Genomic DNA, 21,985 nt, shown 5'->3' on the forward strand with positions numbered 1-21,985 from the left:
AATATATTATATAATTATGATATTATTTGTTACAATATTATTATTATATTATATATCATAATTATATAATATATTATATAATTATGATATTATTTGTTACAATATTATTATTATATTATATATCATAATTATATAATATATTATATAATTATGATATTATTTGTTACAATATTATTATTATATTATATATCATAATTATATAATATATTATATAATTATGATATTATTTGTTACAATATTATTATTATATTATATATCATAATTATATAATATATTATATAATTATGATATTATTTGTTACAATATTATTATTATATTATATATCATAATTATATAATATATTATATAATTATGATATTATTTGTTACAATATTATTATTATATTATATATCATAATTATATAATATATTATATAATAATTATTATATAATATAATATATATAATTATAATATAATATATTATATTATAGTATAATATAATATAGTCGTAATTTTTAACTATCCACAGCAATTTAAACTCATAATTTATCAAATATTATTACACTGATTTTGACATTAACACAACTACTATAATTATAATTTATCAAATAATCAATTTCTTTTTGTAATAACTACTTTTTCTCTCAACACAACTAAAAGTAATTTTTTAAAAGTTTATAGCACTACCAAACTAAGGCTAACAACATTACTCACGAGTCACGAGTCGCAATATTTGACTTCCATCGCCAACAAGGTGGAATTATGAGGTCTAATTAATTATTAACCTCGAAAGTCGAAACCTTCTTTGTTGATTACCGCTAAACTCACGTACGAACGCTTATTCCATGCATGCAAAAGCCTTCTTATAAACTTGTTTATGAACTTGTGCGTTATAAGGTTAATTAAAAAACAAGTTAAACTGTAATTAGATTTTCATGGATCGTGTCATATATAATTGGCTGACACCAAATTAATTTATACGTGAATTAAGTTATAAATATTTATAAATACGCATTACCATAAAAAGCTCTCCTGAGTTATATGATCACGTCAGATATACATATTGGTTGATATAATTTAATGATATGGCTAGTGACGGGGTACACATATGCATGTGTATGCACGTGCTTGAGTGTGTGAATGCGTGACACTATAGTTATACTTCTGTAATATAAAAAGTACATTTTTTTTAATATAATATATGCATGGTAGCCTTATCGGTTACATTCAGATTGGTGTCTTTTCCGAGTCAAACCCAAAAGCACTTATTTAGGGTCCGTTTAGTTCGTTGATTCAAGTTTTTAATTTGAGTTGATATGTGACTTTATGTGAGATAAAAAAGTTAGATGTGATTGTTTCTGAGAGTTTTTTACTGTAACAAAACTCGAATCAGCGAAATGAACGATATCTTATTGATTGTTATTCAAAGGATAGTTTACCACGAAGATACGAAGAACTCTTAATTAATCTTTGTATTTTATAGTTTATGGTGTAGCTGCTAATTAACAGTACTAGTAATTTTATCATTATATTCATATCATAAACAATACTATAAGATACTGATGGTATGAGCATCATTTATGAATAGAAGACGTGTTTTGCGGTATAAGAGTTAGGGGCTGTTCGACAGCTCCATTTTTGAGTTAAAAACTCAAAAAAAGTAACTCAAGTTACAACTTTATTCGAGTTCATGTTCTTTTAAGTTTGAACTCGAGTTCAAGTTTCTCCTTCAATTCGAGTTCAGAAACTCGAACTTAAATTAATGAACAATATTTTTTCTATTCTTAAAAATGCTATAACTTTTTCATTTTAATTCTGATTGAAATGATTTTTTTTTTCTATGCGTTGAGAACGAAAAGACGAATAAAACCTATCCATATACCCTATTAAAATTTTTCATCAGTATTGAGTTTTTATTAAAATACTATCTAAATACAAATTCAAGTTTTGACTCACTCAAACACAAACTCAAAAAGATTTTTATATCAAATCATAACTTAAATGTACATAATTAAACACAAACTCAAATTATAACTTTAACTCAAATTATAACTCAAATTTAATTTAAAATTTACATTTAAATCACCTAATTCAAAAAGGAAAAAAGAACGGCCCTTTAATTTTTAATAGCAGTGATGCTCCAACTTTTTTGTTTATCTTGAATAAATCATTTATTAAACATAACGTCATAGCTGGATGAAAACTTGATTTGTACTCTACATCAATCAGTCATTATTAGTAAATTTAGGGATGACAATTTTATTTTTTATTTTTTTTAAATAATGATGCCACAAAGAGGAAACGGAGAGTCAAAGAAAGAAAAAAAAGACATAAACAGGATTTTGCTTCTTCTAAAAAAAAAAAAAAACAAAAAAAAAAAAAAACAAAGAAAAGAAAGGATTTTGCTTCTAAGAAAATTTTAGGTCTCATTCACTTCATAAATTCGAGTTAAAATATAATATTTTTAAGAGCTTTTTATTGTAATAAAAAAAATTAAATATAATATTTCATAAAAATTTTTTACTATAAAAATTTAAAATTAAAAACTTAAATTAGATAAATGAACGAAGTCTCAAAATGTCCCTATCATAAGCATCATTTTCATAATTCAATGATGGGCCCTTTCGCGGCCCAACGCACACATCCCAATAAGATCTCTCTCCATATAAGACTCGTACATACACAACTAGTTCGGAGTCAAGTACACCGTCCAAATGTCCACCGCAATACATACTGCTCTCAGATGCTCACCCAATTCATCAAATCACACTTATATAATGAATTTAAAAAGGTGAATTGCCGACTTGAACTAAGTTCATTTGAAAATATATATACATATATAGGGGCAAATTTAATGCATGGAAACAAATATTACAATTATATATCTAATGAAAAATACCAAGAATTCCTTAAGAAAAAGAAAAACACCAAGAATACAAAGATAGATTGATGTAATAAATAATATATGATATAAATAAATAAAACAGTCAAACTATTTTCTGACAATTTAGCTAAGATGTACTATACGTTTTAATTATCCCAGTCTTTTTCGTTTACCTATATTAAGAGGACATTTAGTTGATAGATTTAAAATTTTGATTCATAATTATTTTTAATTTATGTATATTTTTTGTAAAAAAAAATATTGTAACAAGTTACGAATTATGATCTGAACCATGATACGAATTCACTAATTAAACACACTCTAAGTGATCAAAACAAACAAGCTAAGCTAGCCTGCTATATTAATGTGTCTTCATGATTGGGGCCATATCATATTGTGGTAAAAAAAGTGCTTTAATTTGAGTCAGATTTCACACGGAATCAGTAGACTTACACAATATAATACCCGCTTCACCGACTAATTAAAGAAGAGGTTTGGAAATTTTTTCTAAATGGCAGTAGAAACTTTAGCACATCTAAACAAGTTTAGCATACTCATTAAAAGAAATGTTAGCGTCACTCTTTCTGTCACTCTTTTTATCACTTTCTATATTTACTATTTGACATATGGATTTTATTATCTCTTTTTTTGTTTGAATACTAATATATCATGTGAGTGGAGTACACATGTCAAATAATAAATGTAAAAAATGATAGAGAGAGTGACAAAAATAGTGACCGGTGCTAACATTTATCTACTCACTAAAACTCTATAAAGAAACACATAAATTCAGATTTGATCCTTGTTCGCTAAAAAAAAAAAAAAGAAAAAAAAAGTAAGAAACTTCAATAAGACTAAATTGTCAGAGATATATAAGAGAGAAAGAGGAAAATAGACCAAGACTTAAGATGAATTAAAATTAATAGGCCAATAGTTTACATAAGTTAATAAATATGCCAAATTACTGTTTTCGTCCATAACTTGTCTGGTTATAAACCATAACTTGATAAGTTTATCCATAACTTATCTGGTTATGAACCATAACTTGATAAGTTATGGCCTATTAATTTCTATAACTAAAAATTGGCCTATATATTTTTTTAAACTTTTCATATTGGCCTATTTTCTACTATTTCTCTATATATAATACCCTTTACGGTTTGCAATTGATTATTAGGGTTTCGTTTTACAATGCATAAGCAAAAGTAAATTAAACTTAGACCAAATGGATTATTCAAGTTTCCATTAAGATTAGCTAATGTATAAGGTTGGTGGTCATCCAACGATTGACCACATATATATATATATATATATTGTGTGTGTGTGTGTGTGTGTGTGTATCAAGCTAGTTAAGCTAGCATATGCGCTAATTTAATTAGTGGGCATTTCAACAATTAATTGAGTATTTATTTATGGGGACAAATAAATTTAAAACAAGCTAAAATGGGGCATTCATTTATTATTAAGTAAGATCACATGCGTTTGATCAAGGGGTTTTCAAATATGTAACTTTTTTTTTCTTGTTTAAAAATTTCATATTAAGCATTATTCACAGGCATGCGCGATACATCCACGATAGTTTCTTGTTCTGTTGATTAATGTAAAGTGAATATATGCGTACGGACGATTGTGAATATATCAGAGAAAAAGGGACCAGAAATTATTGACATCCCATGAGTATATATAAGATGAATTTGTGCATATACATTCCTTCCAATAACAAGAAGATCGATATGAAATGTCGCCCATAATGTTGACGTGCTTGCTGATCAGTTCAACGAATCTTGTAAGATAGTGATCACAAAGAAGAGCATTTTTTGGAAACGCTATGATTTTTATAATAAAAGTTTATAAGCATCCTTTCTCTCTCATGGGTATATTGAAATTTGTATTTTTTTAAGGGAATATAATGATTATTGAAATTTATATGTATTGGAAAAGGGTGTACATATCTTTCCAATAACACGGAGTAAATTTTCAAATATATTCAATCTGTAAAGACAAGAAGTTTTTAAACCTGTCCAGATTTCGTACGATAAACGACAATTTTCAATTTCTTTTTAGAAATTAAAACTTAGATCCACGTATAAATATTAGGGTTAATCTCAAATTTAATCCCTAAAAAAATAGCTGTCTCATTTTGTCTCCTATAGTTTAAAATAGTACAAAATTGACTCCCAAACTTATTAAAAGTTGTAATTTTTACATTTCTGTCAATGAAAGTTTTGAACATACGTAGAGTCCGTTTAGTTCGCTGATTCGAATTTTTAATTCGAGTTAAGATGTGATATTATGTGAGAGCTTTTTACTGTAGCAAAAAAGTTAGATGTGACTGTTTCTGAAAGCTTTTTACTGTAGCAAAACTTGAATTTTAAATTCGAATCAGCGAAGTGAATGGGCCTGTAGTTCACGTGATTCACTGTCAAAGGAAAATATTGTAAATTTGAAAAAAGTAGACCTTAAATTTTTAAAGTAAAAAGGTAAAAAAAATAAAAATAAAAAGGACGCATGATTCCTCTTTTGTAACCCTAAGGCTTCATTCACTTCGCGGATTCGAGTTTTCAATTCAAGCTGAGATGTGATATTTTTTTAGAGCTTTTAACTGTAGCAGAAAAAGTTAGATGTGACATTTTTTGAGAGTTTTTTACTGTAAAAACCTAAAACTAAAAATAGAATTTTTGATAAGCTTAGTGATCAATTTTATGCCACTTTAAATTATAAAGAAAGTGAGACAATGCCCATTTGTTAAATTAAAAATTAATCCTAAATAGCAATTAACTTTAACATTTTTCGAATAACAAATATATATGATGATTTTTGTATACAAACATGGAAGTGGAAGCATTATTGAAAAGTGTCACTGAGTACTTATGGGTTGGTCCCCTCTGTAGCCTAAATCCATGTAGAACTCATCCTATTGGAAAATAAATCAACATGTACCATTATACATTCATACCTATTGATTATTATCATCAAAAAAAAAAAAAATGAAGTTAAAAAGTCCACTTGTATCATTAACGTAAAGACCAACATCAAAATCAAGCACATCACGAGAGTCGAGGTAATTAATTCTTTGAAAACAACCTTCTTGATCATCTAGTGCAATTTAATGCAAAATAAGAAAAAATTAGTGAGTCTCGTTCATTTAATTTATTTAAATTTTAAATTTTAAATTTATTAAAATTAAAATTTTTTAAAAATAGTTACATATAATTTTTTTATTATAGTAAAAAAGTTCTCATATAAAATTACATTTTAATTTAAATTAAAAATTCGAATAGACAAACTTAACAGACTTTGAAGTATTTCCTTCTTCAAAGCACTACACGCCCAATATTTGGAATATATATATATATATATATATATATAAACGCCAATTAAAATTTATCATGCAAAAGTATGAGAATTCATAATTTAAATATGAATACGTGATTGATTAAAAACTACGCGATGAATTTTAACACGCAAAATTTTTAATCCCAACATTTACAAAGGATTCAATATGTGATAAGTTAAAAATTAGTGGTATTTGAGGTCAAATACGTGACATGACTAGTTAAAAATTATTGATAGGATTCTGTTTTAACTTGTCATATATATGTAATATTTTTTGTCAATTTTGCTTATACATATATATATTTTTATTTTTGGTATGATATTTATTAAATTTAATATTCAAAAACAAGCTCAATACCGTAGACTGGAAGGCTTCTAATATATATTACTGATAATCACGAGAGCTCGTTTGGAAGAGAGAGAAGAATTAAAACTAGGGTTAATTTTCGGTGCCACCACAAAGGCTAAATTGAATTGAATGCCACAATGCCACACGGTTTTAAGAGGCGTAGCCACACGGTTTTAAGAGTCGGAGAGAGAGACAGAGGTTTTAAGAGGCGGGGAGAGAGAGAGAGAGAGGTGGTCTCCACGCTGACCGATTGAGAGAAGAGGTAAAAGGGTGAGAATTGAAAGAGAGAAGTTTTGCTCTAGAAGAGTCAAAATGGACAGCAATGAGCATTTACTTCTTTGCTTACACAAAGTCAGCTATACTTAGACTTCTCTCTCTCGCTCTCTCTCTCTCTATATATATATATGTCTATATATACACAAGTGATGTACATCAAGGCATGCCCTTTCCTTTTGACGCTTGTCGATATAATTCCTTCACAAAATAGAATTATCTGATTCCCAAAAGCAGAAGAAGAAAGGCCGAGTTGTGATCTGTGAAATCTCAACACTCTTTATCTCTTTGTGAGATCTCTACACACACACACACACATATATACATATTCATATATAATATTATATAAGCACTTACTACTACTACTACTAAGAGAGATCAGAGACAGAGAGAAAGATAATGGGAAGACCACCTTGCTGTGACAAAGTTGGAGTGAAGAAAGGGCCTTGGACTCCTGAAGAAGACATCATTTTGGTCTCTTATATTCAAGAACATGGCCCTGGGAATTGGAGATCAGTTCCTACTATCACAGGTACATAAAACATCATCACTACTTCAAATATATATGTGTTTATTATATGTATATATATTTGTTTGGTTACATATGATTTTTGTTTTCCTCATTTGGAACTGGGGTTGGTTTGTTCATTAAAGTTGTGAAATTAATGACCCTTTAACCTCTTTTGTGTACTAGTACTGTATCTTTCCGGGAGATTTGTTATCTTTTGTGTGATTTTGTTCTTTTGTGTTTTATTGATTTTTTTTTTTTTTTGTTCTTCTTTTTTTCTTTTTAGGTTTGCTCAGATGCAGTAAGAGCTGCAGGCTTAGATGGACTAATTATCTGAGGCCGGGAATCAAAAGAGGGAATTTCACCGATCACGAGGAGAAAATGATAATCCACCTTCAGGCTCTTTTGGGCAATAGGTAATAATAAAAGTCCTTTTCTTTTAATTAATCTCCAACCAAAATAAAAAAATGAAGCTGAGCTATGTCTGTGACTCAATTTGTCCAGAGATGGGATTTTGTGAGGTTTATTTTACTGTTTTCTCTTAGAAAAATAGTTTTATTGTTCTTCTTGTTTTGTTGCTGTTTTTATAATTTGTATAGATTTGATAATTAAATATTTTTAGAAATCCCAATAGGTAGATTCTGCAGAACTGTTAGATTATATAGATTTTATTTTTATTCAATGTTTTTACAAAAGAGAGTGATGTTTTGATCTTTGTTCCCTATGGTGACATAATTTTTTTTGTATATTATTTCAGATGGGCTGCTATAGCTTCTTATCTTCCTCAGAGAACAGATAACGATATAAAAAATTACTGGAATACCCACTTGAAAAAGAAGCTCAAAAAGCTCCAAACTGGCCTTGATGGTCATTCCCAAGATGGGTTCTCATCAGCTAATAATTCACAGCAAATCTCTAAAGGGCAGTGGGAGAGAAGGCTTCAGACGGATATCCACATGGCCAAACAAGCCCTTTGTGAGGCTTTGTCCCTTGACAAGCCAAATCATCAGGATGATCATAATTTGGCCGAATCTAAGCCGTCCATCCTTAATACTTTTCAAACTAGCACCGTTTATGCTCAACACCACACCGCTAAGTCATGCGAAACACCGTCATCATCAGCGTACGCATCAAGCGCCGACAACATAGCCCGGTTGCTTGAAAATTGGATGAAGAATTCACCGAAACCCGGTCAAGCGAACCGGGCCAACCCAGTTCCCGCTTACCCGGGCACTTCAAGTTCTAGTGAAGGGGCACAAAGTGGAACAACCACACCTGATCATGATCATCAGGCTTTTGATCACTCCTTGTTCAGCTTCAACTCATCCGACGGCTCTCATGAGACGGTCTCCGCTGATGAGACCACCATCCATGTGACGCCGGAAACCGCCAGCCTCTTCCAAGATGAGAGCAAGCCCAATATGGGGGCTCAAGTCCAAGCACAAGCGCCTCTCACGTTGCTAGAGAAGTGGCTCCTTGACGATGGTGCGGCTCAAGGCCATGAAGACCTAATTAACATGTCACTAGAAGACGGTGCATCACTGTTTTGAGAGGAAAAAAATAATTATAAGTTCAAATTAATGTCCTTAATTAGGTGTTGTCTTTTGTTAATTCCTTTGTTTTTGTGGATATAGGTTCTTATAAGGTAATTTGTAGAACCTTTTTTTGCCTTTCTTTTTCTCCCCTAGCCTAAGCAGACAAGGATATATAACACTCCTATCCCTCACTGAAGACAACAAAAAAAAAAGTGTATATTAAGATATATTACATATCCACATATCATAAAGCTATGTACTGCAGGTTAATAATGCAAACTGTTTTTCTTCTGATTAGAAATACTCCATCTTCACTTCCAGAAAAGAAAAACGTTTATCTTTTATGGGCAATTAAGGTGGTATAATTGTAGTGAAGGAGACATTTTATGGGCAGAAAATGATCTTAAAAATCCCAAAAAATGGCTGATTTCTTGTGCTTGAATGATAAGATAACATTAAGGGATTGCAGGGAAACATTTTAGCATCTACAAAGTATCACGTCAATGAACAGTGTTGTAGACCGGGTTTCTTTAGTTATGACAAATTACACGTTTAACCCCCAAACTATAGGCTTTGTCGCAAAACGACCCCAAGCTTAATTTTGTAATACATGTTCGCCACAAATTTGTGAATTGTTGCAAATCCTCCCTTCTGTTAAGCTTTCAACGTAAAATAACACGTGGCGTACTTTTACTAGAGAAATTTGAATATTGAATGTGCAATTACAAAGGTACCCTTGAGAATTTTATTTTGAACATCTATTATACCATAAAAGCATTCAAAGTAATTCTTAAACTCGTCTTAAATGAGAATATCATATAGTAAATAAACCTCCCATAAAAGTCTTCTGTCTTAACCTCTTTTTCATTGTCATTGGTACTGCTATTCTTACTTAAGACAATACTTTGCTGCTGAATTTTAGGCAATTCACTTGTCAAAATTGCGTTGTTCCCTTCAGCCGAAAAGATCATGAATAATTGATGATGAAATAATCACTGCAGTATTAAAACCTTTTCGTTGAAAAAGTAAAACTCTGTTTGATTTATGAAACTTTAAGTGCATGAAAATACAAAGTTGAATAAAAGAATAAGACAACAAAAAAGGGGAAGAAAAGTTCATCCAGTTTGGTAGAACAACAGAGTTCCACTATAAAAGCTATCGGGGCTGGTTTTGAGCGTGTTAGTTTAGCAGGTCGTAGATAATTTTATTTTCATTTTTTCCATGTTAACTAGTTTCTCGACATTGAGTTGATAAGGGAAAAAAAGGAAACAAAAAGATGTACGAAATGAAGGTATTATGTTAATAAGTCGACGAGTTTTTTTTTAATTCATTTTTTTAAGAATAATTAGGTCTCGATTCTTGTGGTTATGTTGTAAGTCAGTATCAGCGTATTGCTAACACATAAGTAGACATGAAAAAAATTACGCATGCGCGGATATGAATATAGTTAAAACCGAGAATGAAAAATTATTTGTAATTGAATGATGTATAGCTGAAAAATTATTTTTATTAATCATTAGTGAGAGTAAACCGTAATTAACCTCCGTTAATGTAATTTTGATTAGACTAATATGTAAAGAAGAAATTGTAACCTTCCGTTTCCTTTTTTTTTTCCACACCCTGCTTTTGTGTTGACAAGCCCAAACACGACGGGCGTTTTGGGAATAATTTTTCTCTTAAACGAAATTATATAAAAAAAAAATATATATATATATATATTAAAGAGTTCAACCGGTAACTTTTTCCATTTGTCATATTATTCTTTACTCAATCATGACCGTACAATTTCAAAGCAAGAGTTCAGATTAACAGGATGAATCAGTTCGTCTAACAGTAGTGAATGGACTATAAAAACACCCTATATACATATATATATATATGTATATATATGGATGTGACTTTAATAATTACATTAATATTGATTCAAAAATTAAAAGACATTATAAACATCAATTCACATCCTTCTATTACAAGAAACATGAGGACCCGTTTACTTCACTGATTCGAATTTAAAATTTTATTACAGTAAAAAGTTCTAAAAAACAATCACATTTAATTTTTTTACTACAGTAAAAAGTTCTCATATAAAATCACATCTCAACTCGAATTACAAACTCAAATCGGCTATTCAAAGATCAAGAAATATTTTGTACCCGGCTCCACAAACGAAAAAGACCAAAAAAGTAAAAAGAAATTGAGTACATAGATGATTTATACACTGATCCTCTACAATCAATGGATAAATTTAATCAATTAATATCAACAAAACCAGTCATACTATAGCCATACGATAAATCATAAATAAGTAAATTAAGGGCCAGATGAAATATTTTAGAACATTAAATAAATCAGATAAATTAAGTAACGATGCACCCTCATCAATACGGCACCGGAGCTCCGTTAGTCCCCAAAAATAAAGGATTTCGTATGCTATTAAAGAATTTCTCAATTTTATCTCATAAATTTCAGTCTTATTTTGTCTATAGTAAACACTTAAGAGACGTTTGGTTCATGGATTAAAATCATGAAATTAAAATCATTTTTGATTTACGTGTATTTTTTATAAAAAAAATATTATATTAAATCACGAATCATAATTTAAATCAGTGTACAAATTCCCCAACCAAATAACACTTTAATTCCTAATCTGAGTAGGTAGAAGAATTAACTACTAGTTATTATAAGGTCAATTAATTATGATTAGAAGTCATTTCTTCCAGTGAGGAAAAAACAAGTACTATTGTCGGCAGAGTTATCTCTTCAAATTACTAATCTTTTTTATTTGTTTATTTCTCTTGGTACTGTATATAAGATGTGATAGTACTAAAAGGTACATCTTGATATGAGAGTGCGAAAAGTTGAACCCTACACAGTTATGAACTTTTAGGTTCGTCATTCATTGATTCATAATAATTCGTTAATTTTGATTCCGTGTGCTTTTGACACTCTAGTAATTTCGTAAAGTTATTAATGTCTCTTATTATAAAGTCAAGGACACTGTACTAATAAATGAAATCTTATTGGACCGTTGAATTAGCAAAACTAACTCTTTCAATGCCATGTTATTATGCTCCATATCCTGGGGCATTTTCAACCACACAATGGTAATGTTTAGAATTCACATCATTTTTATTTTTCACGTTTTTCAAAATTTTTTTTTTTTTAAAACGACGTTTGATGCAATAAAAATAAATACGAAAATAAATATAATTTTTTGATTTAGTGTAAAATGAGAGAGAAATGAAAAATAATTTTTATTCGTTTTTCATTTTTTGTTTTCGTTTTCTCATCTCTCGAGTAAAGAGAGAAAAAGAGACATTAATAGGTTTTTTATACTGAAAATAATCTCTTGATAAAACTACCAAACGCATTTTTAAAAATGATTTCTGTCTGAGATAAAAAATATTTTTATTTTTATTTTCATACAAAAAAATAAAATTATTTTGAAACGAGTTCCAAATGTGCCCTATATGTCAAATACGAATCCCTATTCAATTGAATTGAACAAAACAATAGAATTGACTGCACAAAAAGTTTATACTTACATAAAATACATACTAATATCATGCTTGAGCTTAACCTACAGCGTGATTAACATAATCAATTTTAACAGTTTTATAATATGCTTAGCGTAGCACACGTGTCTGAATGTTAAATTTAATTAAAATTACTTAAAAATAAAAAAGTATGCAAAACTGATATATTAATATAAATCTAGCAATTCAAAATAAATCCTTATAAAGAGGAAAATTTTTATACCTAATATGAAAAACTCATTAATGAATACATATTACATTGGAATAAGTTATAGTTTCTACTTGTTAAGTTGATATTGGCTTTTTTGTGTGTGTGTGTGTGTGTGTGAAAGGTTAAGTTGGATATTGTTAGCCTTTGTTAATTGGTTCAAATTTTCACTACAACAAAAGGGTTATTAGTGACGACATTTATCGTTGTTAAAATTACAGTATTAGCGACGACATATCGTCGTTAAAAAGAAAATAATTTTTTTAAACGACTTGTTGTCACATTAAGTATTTGCAACGACATGTCATTGCACAAAATTTCACTATTTACGACGACATGTCGTAGCTACAATTTCACAAGTTATGTCATCGCTAATATCCGTTAGCGCCAAAACCAATCTGGTGCCAACAATTTTGGTGCCAGTTTGTCAATTATTTACGACGACATGTCATCACAAATATTGACTGTTACAGTTGGCAGTGATGTGGTAAAAAAGGGGTGGGAAATTGGGTGGTTTCTCGCGAATCAATTGCGGCAACAGGTTTGTGACGACAAGTGGTCGCTAAAAATTCATTTGTGACGACTTTCTATTTTTGGCAACAACTTTTTGTCGTCGCTAATAACCCTTTTTCTTGTAGTGCTTGTATGGATATTACCATAAAACACTGAAGTACACTATACACATACTTATCAACAATAAAAAAGCTTACATATGTGTGTGTTTTGCAGCCGTATTTCCATACAATACTTAAAAAGTGTAATGTGTGCCTGGTTTCATCCATCATGAAACGTTTCGTCTATGAGGGGACACGGACTAAACGTTTTGTCTCCTATCTGCCCGATCCTTCCGCTATCACTACAGATCTTTAAAAAATTTCATAATTAAAGTTCCATCATACATGTGTCGCACTGCAAACTTTTCGGGCTAGACCAAATAAAATTAGGCTCACCGTATTCTAAGAGCTTCTTGGTTCCTCATATTTTTTTCTCACTCTTTATTTAATCACATGATTTTTTTTACAACTATACATTCTTGTTTTTTATGTGTTTTTTTTTTTCTTTCACTTTTGTTCATTTTGTTTCACTTTCTTTCTTATTTACTTCTTTAATAATAACGCAATAATTAAAATTTAACTCAAGAATGAGACCTACAGAATTATTCTCACGCGCATCACACATAGCATCAACTATTTTATATCAAAAAATGGGGTTTTTGCGTGATATGTACACGTTAATTAGTTCAGATTTTGTGTTTTTTGCTTTTATTTTTGTGTTTCTTTTTTATTCTCGGGCTTATTTATGTTTTAGTTTTGTTTCACTTTCTCCTTTTCTTTCTAACAAAGTTTTGTGCTTATTGGAAGAAAACAATTGACCTAAATTTATGAATTAGAGAAATTATACATATGCGCAGTAATTAACTAGGATCACAAGATGCTCTTTGATGTTTATGATATGTGTATGTAGAACTCAACCCTTGGAATATCTGATATTTTATGAATGTAGGTATAGTTTAGTGATAATTTAACCCCTGATTTTATTTTAATATGTAGGGTATGTTTAGAAAGTGTATTTAAATTATAATTTGGGTTTTGGTTTAAATTTTTTTGAGAGAATTATTGACGAGAATTTTTTTTATTTAAATTTTTATGAAGAAAAATACTATAATAAAATTATAGTTTAAATTTAAATGTATGTAAATTATTTATGAAGAAAAATACTATAATAAAATTATAATTTCAATTTAAATACATATACCAAACAACCCATAAACTCTCCCGTTCACTTCGCTGATTCGAGTTGATATGTGATTTTGTGTGAGAGCTTTTTACTGTAGCAAAAAAGTTAGATGTGACTGTTTCTGAAAGCTTTTTACTGTAACAAAACTCGAATTCTAAACTGAAATCGGCGAAATAAACGAGTCATAAATACCTCCAACCTCAAGTTATAAAAAATAATATATATATTCTTATTTTTGACAAAAAAAAAAAATGAGGAAAATCTATAGCCAAGAATTGCCTTGGGAATATGCATCTGTCTTAAATGCACAACATGTGAAGGCTTTGACTTTAGCTTATGGCTTTTTATATTTTTTAAGCAGATCAATTAATTAAGCTGGATTTTTATTTTTATATATTTTTGTAGGAGATTTTTATTTATTTTTTGATAAGTTAAGCCGGGTTTGCTCCACCACCCATCTCCCCATGTTAAACTGTAAAGGCATTGTGGGAAACCCGTAAGCACCCCATGAATACAACCACTAAACGGAATAGTACTCATGAACAGTCCTTTACACTTCCTCATATGCCCTTTTGAATTGTCATACAACAGACGAAATTTATTGGTGCCTCTTTCTTCACAAGGCTGCTGCTTTAAAGCAATTCAAATTTAAGTAGGAGGAATGATATTGGAGTGGTAAAAAAATATAAGCAATTTTTATGGTACGGAAAGTTTTTTTTTCTTATCGGTAGGTACTGATGTTTTAATAGTTGAATTAACATTTTAACAGTTAGATGTGTGAATATATATCCATATTAAAAATTTGAGGCGTGCTACATAAAAGCGTTTCTAATTGCAGATATAATCATTAAAAAAGCTAATGCAACGATTAAAACTAGTAGGATTAAAAACCTTCCCTATAATAAATGTTATCATAATATAAATATAACAAAACAAATAAATGTCAATATATAAATATCACAAAAATAGAATTATACTAAATTATTAAATACAAAATTTATTTCAAATTATTAAATAAATAATAGAATAATCAAATTTAGCCATCTGTGAAGTAGGCGAATTAATGTTACTGACAAATATCAACGTGCTTATCAACTAATCAATTTTGTATGTCCGTGGACTCTTCACTATACCAAAGATATTTGGCGACACATGTCTTCTTCAACATTATATTAATTTGATACACTTGTTTACGTTGCTTGCAACTTGCTACTCAAAAAGTTGAATAAATTATCATGCTATCTTTGGCATTACTCTCATTTTCGACCGCCTTATTGTACATAAAAAGTTGAAAAAAAAGTACTAAAATTGTTACATTACTTGACGTATCATATGTATATTTATTTGATATTATCGTTAGGTATATACAAGGTTCGTTTGATAGATTTTTCTATTTTATTTATTAGTCAGTGCTTCAGTAGTAAAAGAAGAGAAGTAAAAATTATAAATTTTAATAAGGTCTTTTTTAGTTCTTATATTTAAATTCATGATTTTAATTCTATTATAGTGTTTTTCATCTCGTAAAGAGATTGAATTTTTTTTTAAAAAAAATTCCCTCACAAAGCTTCTGCCAATAAATCAGAGTCACTGACTTGAATGCGTGAACCAAACAGATCCTAAGTATTTAATATTATATTTTTAAATTAGTTTAATAAGTTAAAATAATTTTTTTATGAACAATAAAAATGCTGGAATAAAATTTATAAGCCTTAATAAAACATTAGTGTAAGTTTCAAAATTTACTTAGAAATTATGTTTTTCAAACAAGTCTCATTTCATAACTTTAATTAAAAACCTTTTGAAAAGTTAAAACACTATGGACGGACAACTTAGATACTTACGAAAACAGCTTTTCGATTTATGAACCTTTGGCAAACATGCCCATAATGTTACTTTTCGTAATATATGGTTACTATTTTTTATATGGAAGATGAGGATAAATGGATAATCATAAATGATATGTCCTGTAAAAGGAAGCTTCCCACGAGCGACAAACATTTAAGTGCATATGCACGGGAGCTGTCTCACCAAAACGACAAGCAACTAGCCACATATAGCTCGCCTGACTTTCCAATTTTAAATAATATCCTTTGAATATTGCTTAGCTTTTCAAACTTTTTTGCTTAATTTCAGTTCCAAAACACCGTGAACAAAAAAAAAAGGGCAAATATTTTTCAGTGCTATAAATGTGAGTATATATAAATCCACTAGGAGATGAGAACTGTTATAGCACGCAAGCTAGAACAAAAGAGTTAGCTAATTTTGGTTGTCATCTCCAACACTTTTCTTTAATACCAACAAAAAAATGATTAAAAAAAAAAAAGAAAGAAACGTTAGACACAAGCATGTGGATCTTAGACAAGCCTTTCCTACCATCATACAAAAAAAAAAACAAAAAAAAAAAAATTTTTGAATCAAGAAAATCATGTCTTAAAAGTACTTTTTGTCAAAAAGAAGAAGAAAAGAAAAGAGATTCACACAAGACAAAACAAGGTTGGCTTGGTCCTATCAGCCCATATGGGGACCATATACTCGTATTCATGTGTAAATACTAGTAGGGTCTCTTTGACATTTGAGAGTGTCATGTTCAATATATCACCATAGGGGAGTACCCTACAAAGACCCCATAAAGCAGTTCATTAGTAATACTATATAAAGAGAAAGATTAGGACGTTGAGCCACTTTGAACTCTTTAGTCATGTGTCCATTTACATATACAGTACTATATATATATATATATCATCTATAATTAGTATTTATTACTACCCTTTTGGCTTTTACATGACAATTCTTTTAACTTTAATTCTTCCAATTCTATGCTGGCTTCCATGTATATAAATATATAAAATCCATTGGAAAACCAACTACTTTTTCATAGTTATTTATGCTGGCATTATATATGATCAAATACCTTGTTGGATATTAAAGTTATTATGTTGGGTCATTTTTTTTAAAGGTTTAATTTCACAAATGGTTCTTGAATTTTAAATCCACTTCCACTTTGACCCCTTAACATTTAAAATGTCCCAAATTTAATCTTGAACTATCGTTTTGTTTCAATTTTAATCCTTCCACCAGTTAAATGTTAAAAACAGTTTGAAATATAGATGATTTTCTATTGCCAGACTGTTAATTTTCATCAAGATCACATGTATATTCTGTATTTAGTTAGCAGATTGTTATATTTCCATCAGCATCATGTGCATTTTTTATTCTCTTTTAGTACTTAACTAATAAGAAGGACCGAAACTAAAATAAACTCATAGATTAGGATTAAGTGTGGCACTTTTTGGAAAATCATGAATAAAATGGGGTTCGAGGTAAAGTTCAGGAACTGCATATATATCTTGTGTGTGTTAATGTTATTGGTATAGAGGTTTGAAAAGGTAATGGCGTCCTTGTTATTTATATAATTTATATGTTTGATTTAGCTCTAATTAGTGACGAACACTGTTAGTTCGAAATAATTTTATCAAAAGGGTCTTTTTTTTTTTTTTCCCCCCAAGTCAACCCACCACCGATTTATCAAACGTGTTAACATGCTTCTTGCGCTACTTATATAAGGAACAATTCATGTTTGTGGGTCGGAATCTGACACGTTTATTTACCGGGTTTTGTTGATGTTGTGGCCCAATTGTCCCATGTCGAGTTCTGAACCAAACATCATCCACTTACTTAAAATTACGTCTAATTAGGTTTCTTTCTTGATTACACCTACTTAAAAGTCACTTTCCCTGACATCCTCTAAGGGTTTAGATGTCACTTTTTGGGCGTCCGTTTAGTTATAGGGTTCTTAGAGGTTTGAACCTAAAAAGCAGTCCAAACCCTTGTTTGGTTGCATATTGGGTTCACTTGAACCTAAAGGTTTTATAGAACGTTACCCCCCTAAAGTTTTTTGGGTACTAACTCAAAAACACTATTTACAAAACTAATTCAAAGCTTCACACTAACTATTTTTACTCACATTTAAAAAGAAAAAAGATATTTCATAGTTCTAATAACTTTATTATTTCTTTAGATCTTACACTACCAAATGCCAGTTCGAAATTACAAAAAACTCACATGATTTAAACAAAATGTTTAAATCCGTACAATTCGAATCCGCGAAGGGAATGGCTTAAACCTTTAATGTGCTAGTGTGCTATCCTAGCTTATAGACCACAGAGTCATGACGAAACTTGTCATCCTTTCTCTTTCCCGTTTTTTGTATATGTTAATGATTACATTAACACTTCATATTTTTGATTTCTAGTTAACTAGTCTCTAAGGTGAACAATAATAATGGGTTTCCCTTGACCATTGTTCAGGTGGGCTGACCATTGTTCAAGTCGCCCACGATATTGCTTATTCTTGAACTTCCAATGTTCTAGGTGTAAAACAATATGTAAAGCTTTTATTTGATAAATAAACGGCACAAAAGGTTGTCTAGAAATAGACCCACGTGAAAGTGAAGGTTCACAAACATGGTTGCACATGGGCTGGGCCAAATTTAACTCATTTCAATGTCAAGAATTCAAGTTGCAGGCAAGGCCCACAAATGGTTATTTATTTATTATTAATATTATTAATATTATTATCGTTATCATTATCATTATCATTATCATTATTATTATCATTATCATTATTATTATTATTGTTGATGTAAATGTATAAGTAGGGTATGAGAATTATCGAGCTGTTCCTATTTAGCTTTCCGAAGGCGGTGCTGGTGGCCAATACCTCAGTCAGTGAAACTGAATCAACCAAAGTCGCTCGGCCGACCAATGGTTCCTTTTTAGGGCAAATATACAAGCTATATATTCAGTGTGAATAATTTTCTGTATTTTTGGGGTTTTAATTTCCTTTTCGGCCTAATTTTTCCACTTTTTCCCATTTAGATATTTTGCAAATTTTATTTTACTTTTTATTAAGAAAGAATATAAATGGAGTATTTGTTTAGGAGTATTTTTTTTATTTAATGGGATTTTAGTTCGGAAAAAGAGACAAATACTCTTAGAATATATGATTTTTTTAACTCTTACTTTTAATTAATATTTTTTTAGTCAAATACCTATATTATTAAAAAAATATTAATAAAAAATAAGGGATAAAAATTCATACTCATGTACTCTAAGAGTAAGTTTAAAATTTTTCTCTTTTAATTTCTCAGCTCTGTTATCATTTAAAGAGACCAATTAACTTATAAGACCATATTGAGAAATATCTCAAACATTTTCATTTTAATATATCCATAACATAAAACATATACACTCATGTTTAAAATATGTGACCCATGGTGCACTCAAATGTTCTCTTTGAAACTTTTTTGAGTATTTTTTTTTTTTTTTATCTTCTTTAGTTACGAGATGGACAAATCTTCGAAAAAATTAATTTCGAAGGTGCTTTTAAAAGTTGTTCTTTTATTATAATAATAATTGTTGTTTGCTAAATGATTTTTTTTTTTCTTTGGCTATGTATCATTCATTCCCAGCAAAGAAAAGGAAACAACCTCCGGGCTTAGAAAAGGCCTAGGAAACCATTCCAATGTATAATATTATGTTTGGTTAGGGAAATGGGAGGAACAAATTAAATAGTCACTCCTCATTGCATTGTATTTGGTTTGTATTTTAATAGGAATGATAATTTCACAAATTTATGTAATGGCCTTTCCTAAACTAAATGGGTGGAATGGCTTTTCCACTCCTCATACCAATTACCAATTTATCTTCCTTAATTACCCCTTTATATATTTCAACACAAAAATATGAGCCCTAAATAGCAGAATAAATTATTTTTGGGAAATTAGGACAGTTTTGTTTTATCAATCATGAGATCTGTAGGGTTTTAGGGCAAAACAAAATAAGAGGGTAAACTGGTTTGAGCTTTCCATTCTCTCTTCGAGTGAATGATGATTTAACCAATTTATTAGACTGTCAGATTTCAGTTAGAAAACTCTTCCAACTTAAACTTCTCAACTAAATATTGAAATATGGCATCTTTTAAAGCATTTCTGTTCCATTCTTTTCCTTTTTTTCAAACCAAACACACCTTTAGTCATTGAATTTAAGTGAAATGAATCTTCAAGAATGGCACGAGGATCTGTCAAAGTCAAAAAAATATGATACTCTAAAGTTGTCTACCAGTTGTCGGTGTCGGAGATCGAAGTAATCTAGTAGACTATCACCGCGAAGAGGTAACTACTAGATTATATCGCTAAATACACAATGTCCACTGGCCGAAGCCAGCAACCGAACATAAGCTCAAGTCGCGGGAGTAATTTACTAGAGTAACATTGGTAGTCTACCTGATTGTGTTGCATATATATATATATATATATATGTATGTATGTATGTGTGTGTGTGTGAGTGTGTTTCTGAACAATCAGAATTTCGTATCTCTGTCGGTGTGTGTAAATATAAATATGGGTGTAATCTTAATAGTTAATCTAATATTTATCCATCAATAAATATTATTATTTTAGCCGTAAGATATTAATCCAACAGTTATAATAAATTAGATAGTTAGCTGAAAAAATCTATAACAATTAGTGAGACTGAATTCTTATCACACTAATATGTTATCAAATTTCTATATTTAATAAGTAATTATAATGAAAATATAACCATTCAAAACGTGTCTATATACGTACATGAGAAGGACAAACAATGAGCATTCTAGCTCGAGCTCAGCACAACCTCAGAGTTCTTTGTTGGACTCCTAGCCTTGTGTTTTCATCCACAAGCTCGCAGTGATGAGGATAAGTCAGTGGTCGGGCGGGTGCTTTGTTGTTATGAGTCATGACTTGTTAATCACTGCTATTGTCAAATCTTAAACAATATAGAGTTGGAGTGCTGAGTATTTGTGCATGTGTTTAGTGTAACACCCGGACTTTTTAAACTTCTAACTTAAGCTTATTTTACAATAAGGAATAAGCTAAAAACTCCTCATTGAGATTTTTCTCAAGTTAAGCGCAAGGTGACCATTTGAAAAAGTTAGTTGTTGAAGATTAGAGTAAAGAGTGATGAATAACCCTTTTCCTAAGCACAAAGTGAAGTTAATAGATTAAATATTACCTTAAGCATGACACACAAATGTTAGGTGTCATTGCATGGTTAAGGCTCCGTTTGGTAAGAGCGATGGGAAGAAGGAGAGATAGAGAGAGTTAGAGAGATGGAGAATGTGAAGGATGGAGAGGATTATGGTAATTTTTTGTATTGTTTGGTAGGATATAAGGAGAGTTAAAAGGATAGATGGATACATGCTTGTTTAATTACTTTTTTTTCTTTTATATTAATTTCATACAAATCTTTTTAAGGATAAATGGTCTTTTTTAATATTTAACGGGTAGATTGTATGGATCATTTTATTAGAGGAAGGATCCAAAATGGTGGGTCGGGGTGGAGAGGGTCTCCCTCCACGTCTCCTCTCTCTCCCCCTCTCTCTTCAACCAAACAAGAGATTATGGCTCTCCCTCCATCTCTCTCCCTCCACCCCTCCCCTTTCTACCAAACATACCCTAGAGGAAGAACCTGACACACATGCACAATAAGTGTCGACCCCGTTTCAAGGCAACTAAAAACATGAGAAAAGAAAAGAAAAAAGAAGGAAATTAAGAGAGAGAGAGAGAGAGAGAGAGAGAGAGAGAGAGAGAGAGAGAGAGA

The 21,985-nt window shown here is 30.0% G+C and overlaps 1 protein-coding gene across 1 annotated transcript; it reads left to right on the forward strand.

Moving 5' to 3' along the window:
* The first annotated feature begins 6,912 nt into the window (after positions 1-6,912).
* Positions 6,913-9,165, forward strand: LOC21399019 (myb-related protein 306). The gene is made up of 3 exons (XM_010093212.2): positions 6,913-7,353; positions 7,616-7,745; positions 8,087-9,165. The coding sequence occupies exons 1-3, from the start codon at positions 7,221-7,223 to the stop codon at positions 8,877-8,879; spliced, it is 1,056 nt and encodes a 351-aa protein (XP_010091514.1). The 5' UTR covers positions 6,913-7,220; the 3' UTR covers positions 8,880-9,165.
* The last annotated feature ends 12,820 nt before the right edge of the window (positions 9,166-21,985 follow it).

The sequence above is a fragment of the Morus notabilis genome, unplaced genomic scaffold, assembly GCF_000414095.1.
Source record: "Morus notabilis unplaced genomic scaffold, ASM41409v2 Scaffold226, whole genome shotgun sequence".
NCBI classification, from domain to species: domain Eukaryota; kingdom Viridiplantae; phylum Streptophyta; class Magnoliopsida; order Rosales; family Moraceae; genus Morus; species Morus notabilis.

Coding starts and splice junctions, on each gene's coding strand:
- LOC21399019 (XM_010093212.2), top strand. CDS start 7,221: ATGGGAAGACCACCTTGCTGTGACAAAGTTGGAGTGAAGAAAGGGCCT. Junction 7,354..7,615: donor ATCAGTTCCTACTATCACAG/GTACATAAAACA, acceptor TTTTCTTTTTAG/GTTTGCTCAGATGCAGTAAG. Junction 7,746..8,086: donor CAGGCTCTTTTGGGCAATAG/GTAATAATAAAA, acceptor ATATTATTTCAG/ATGGGCTGCTATAGCTTCTT.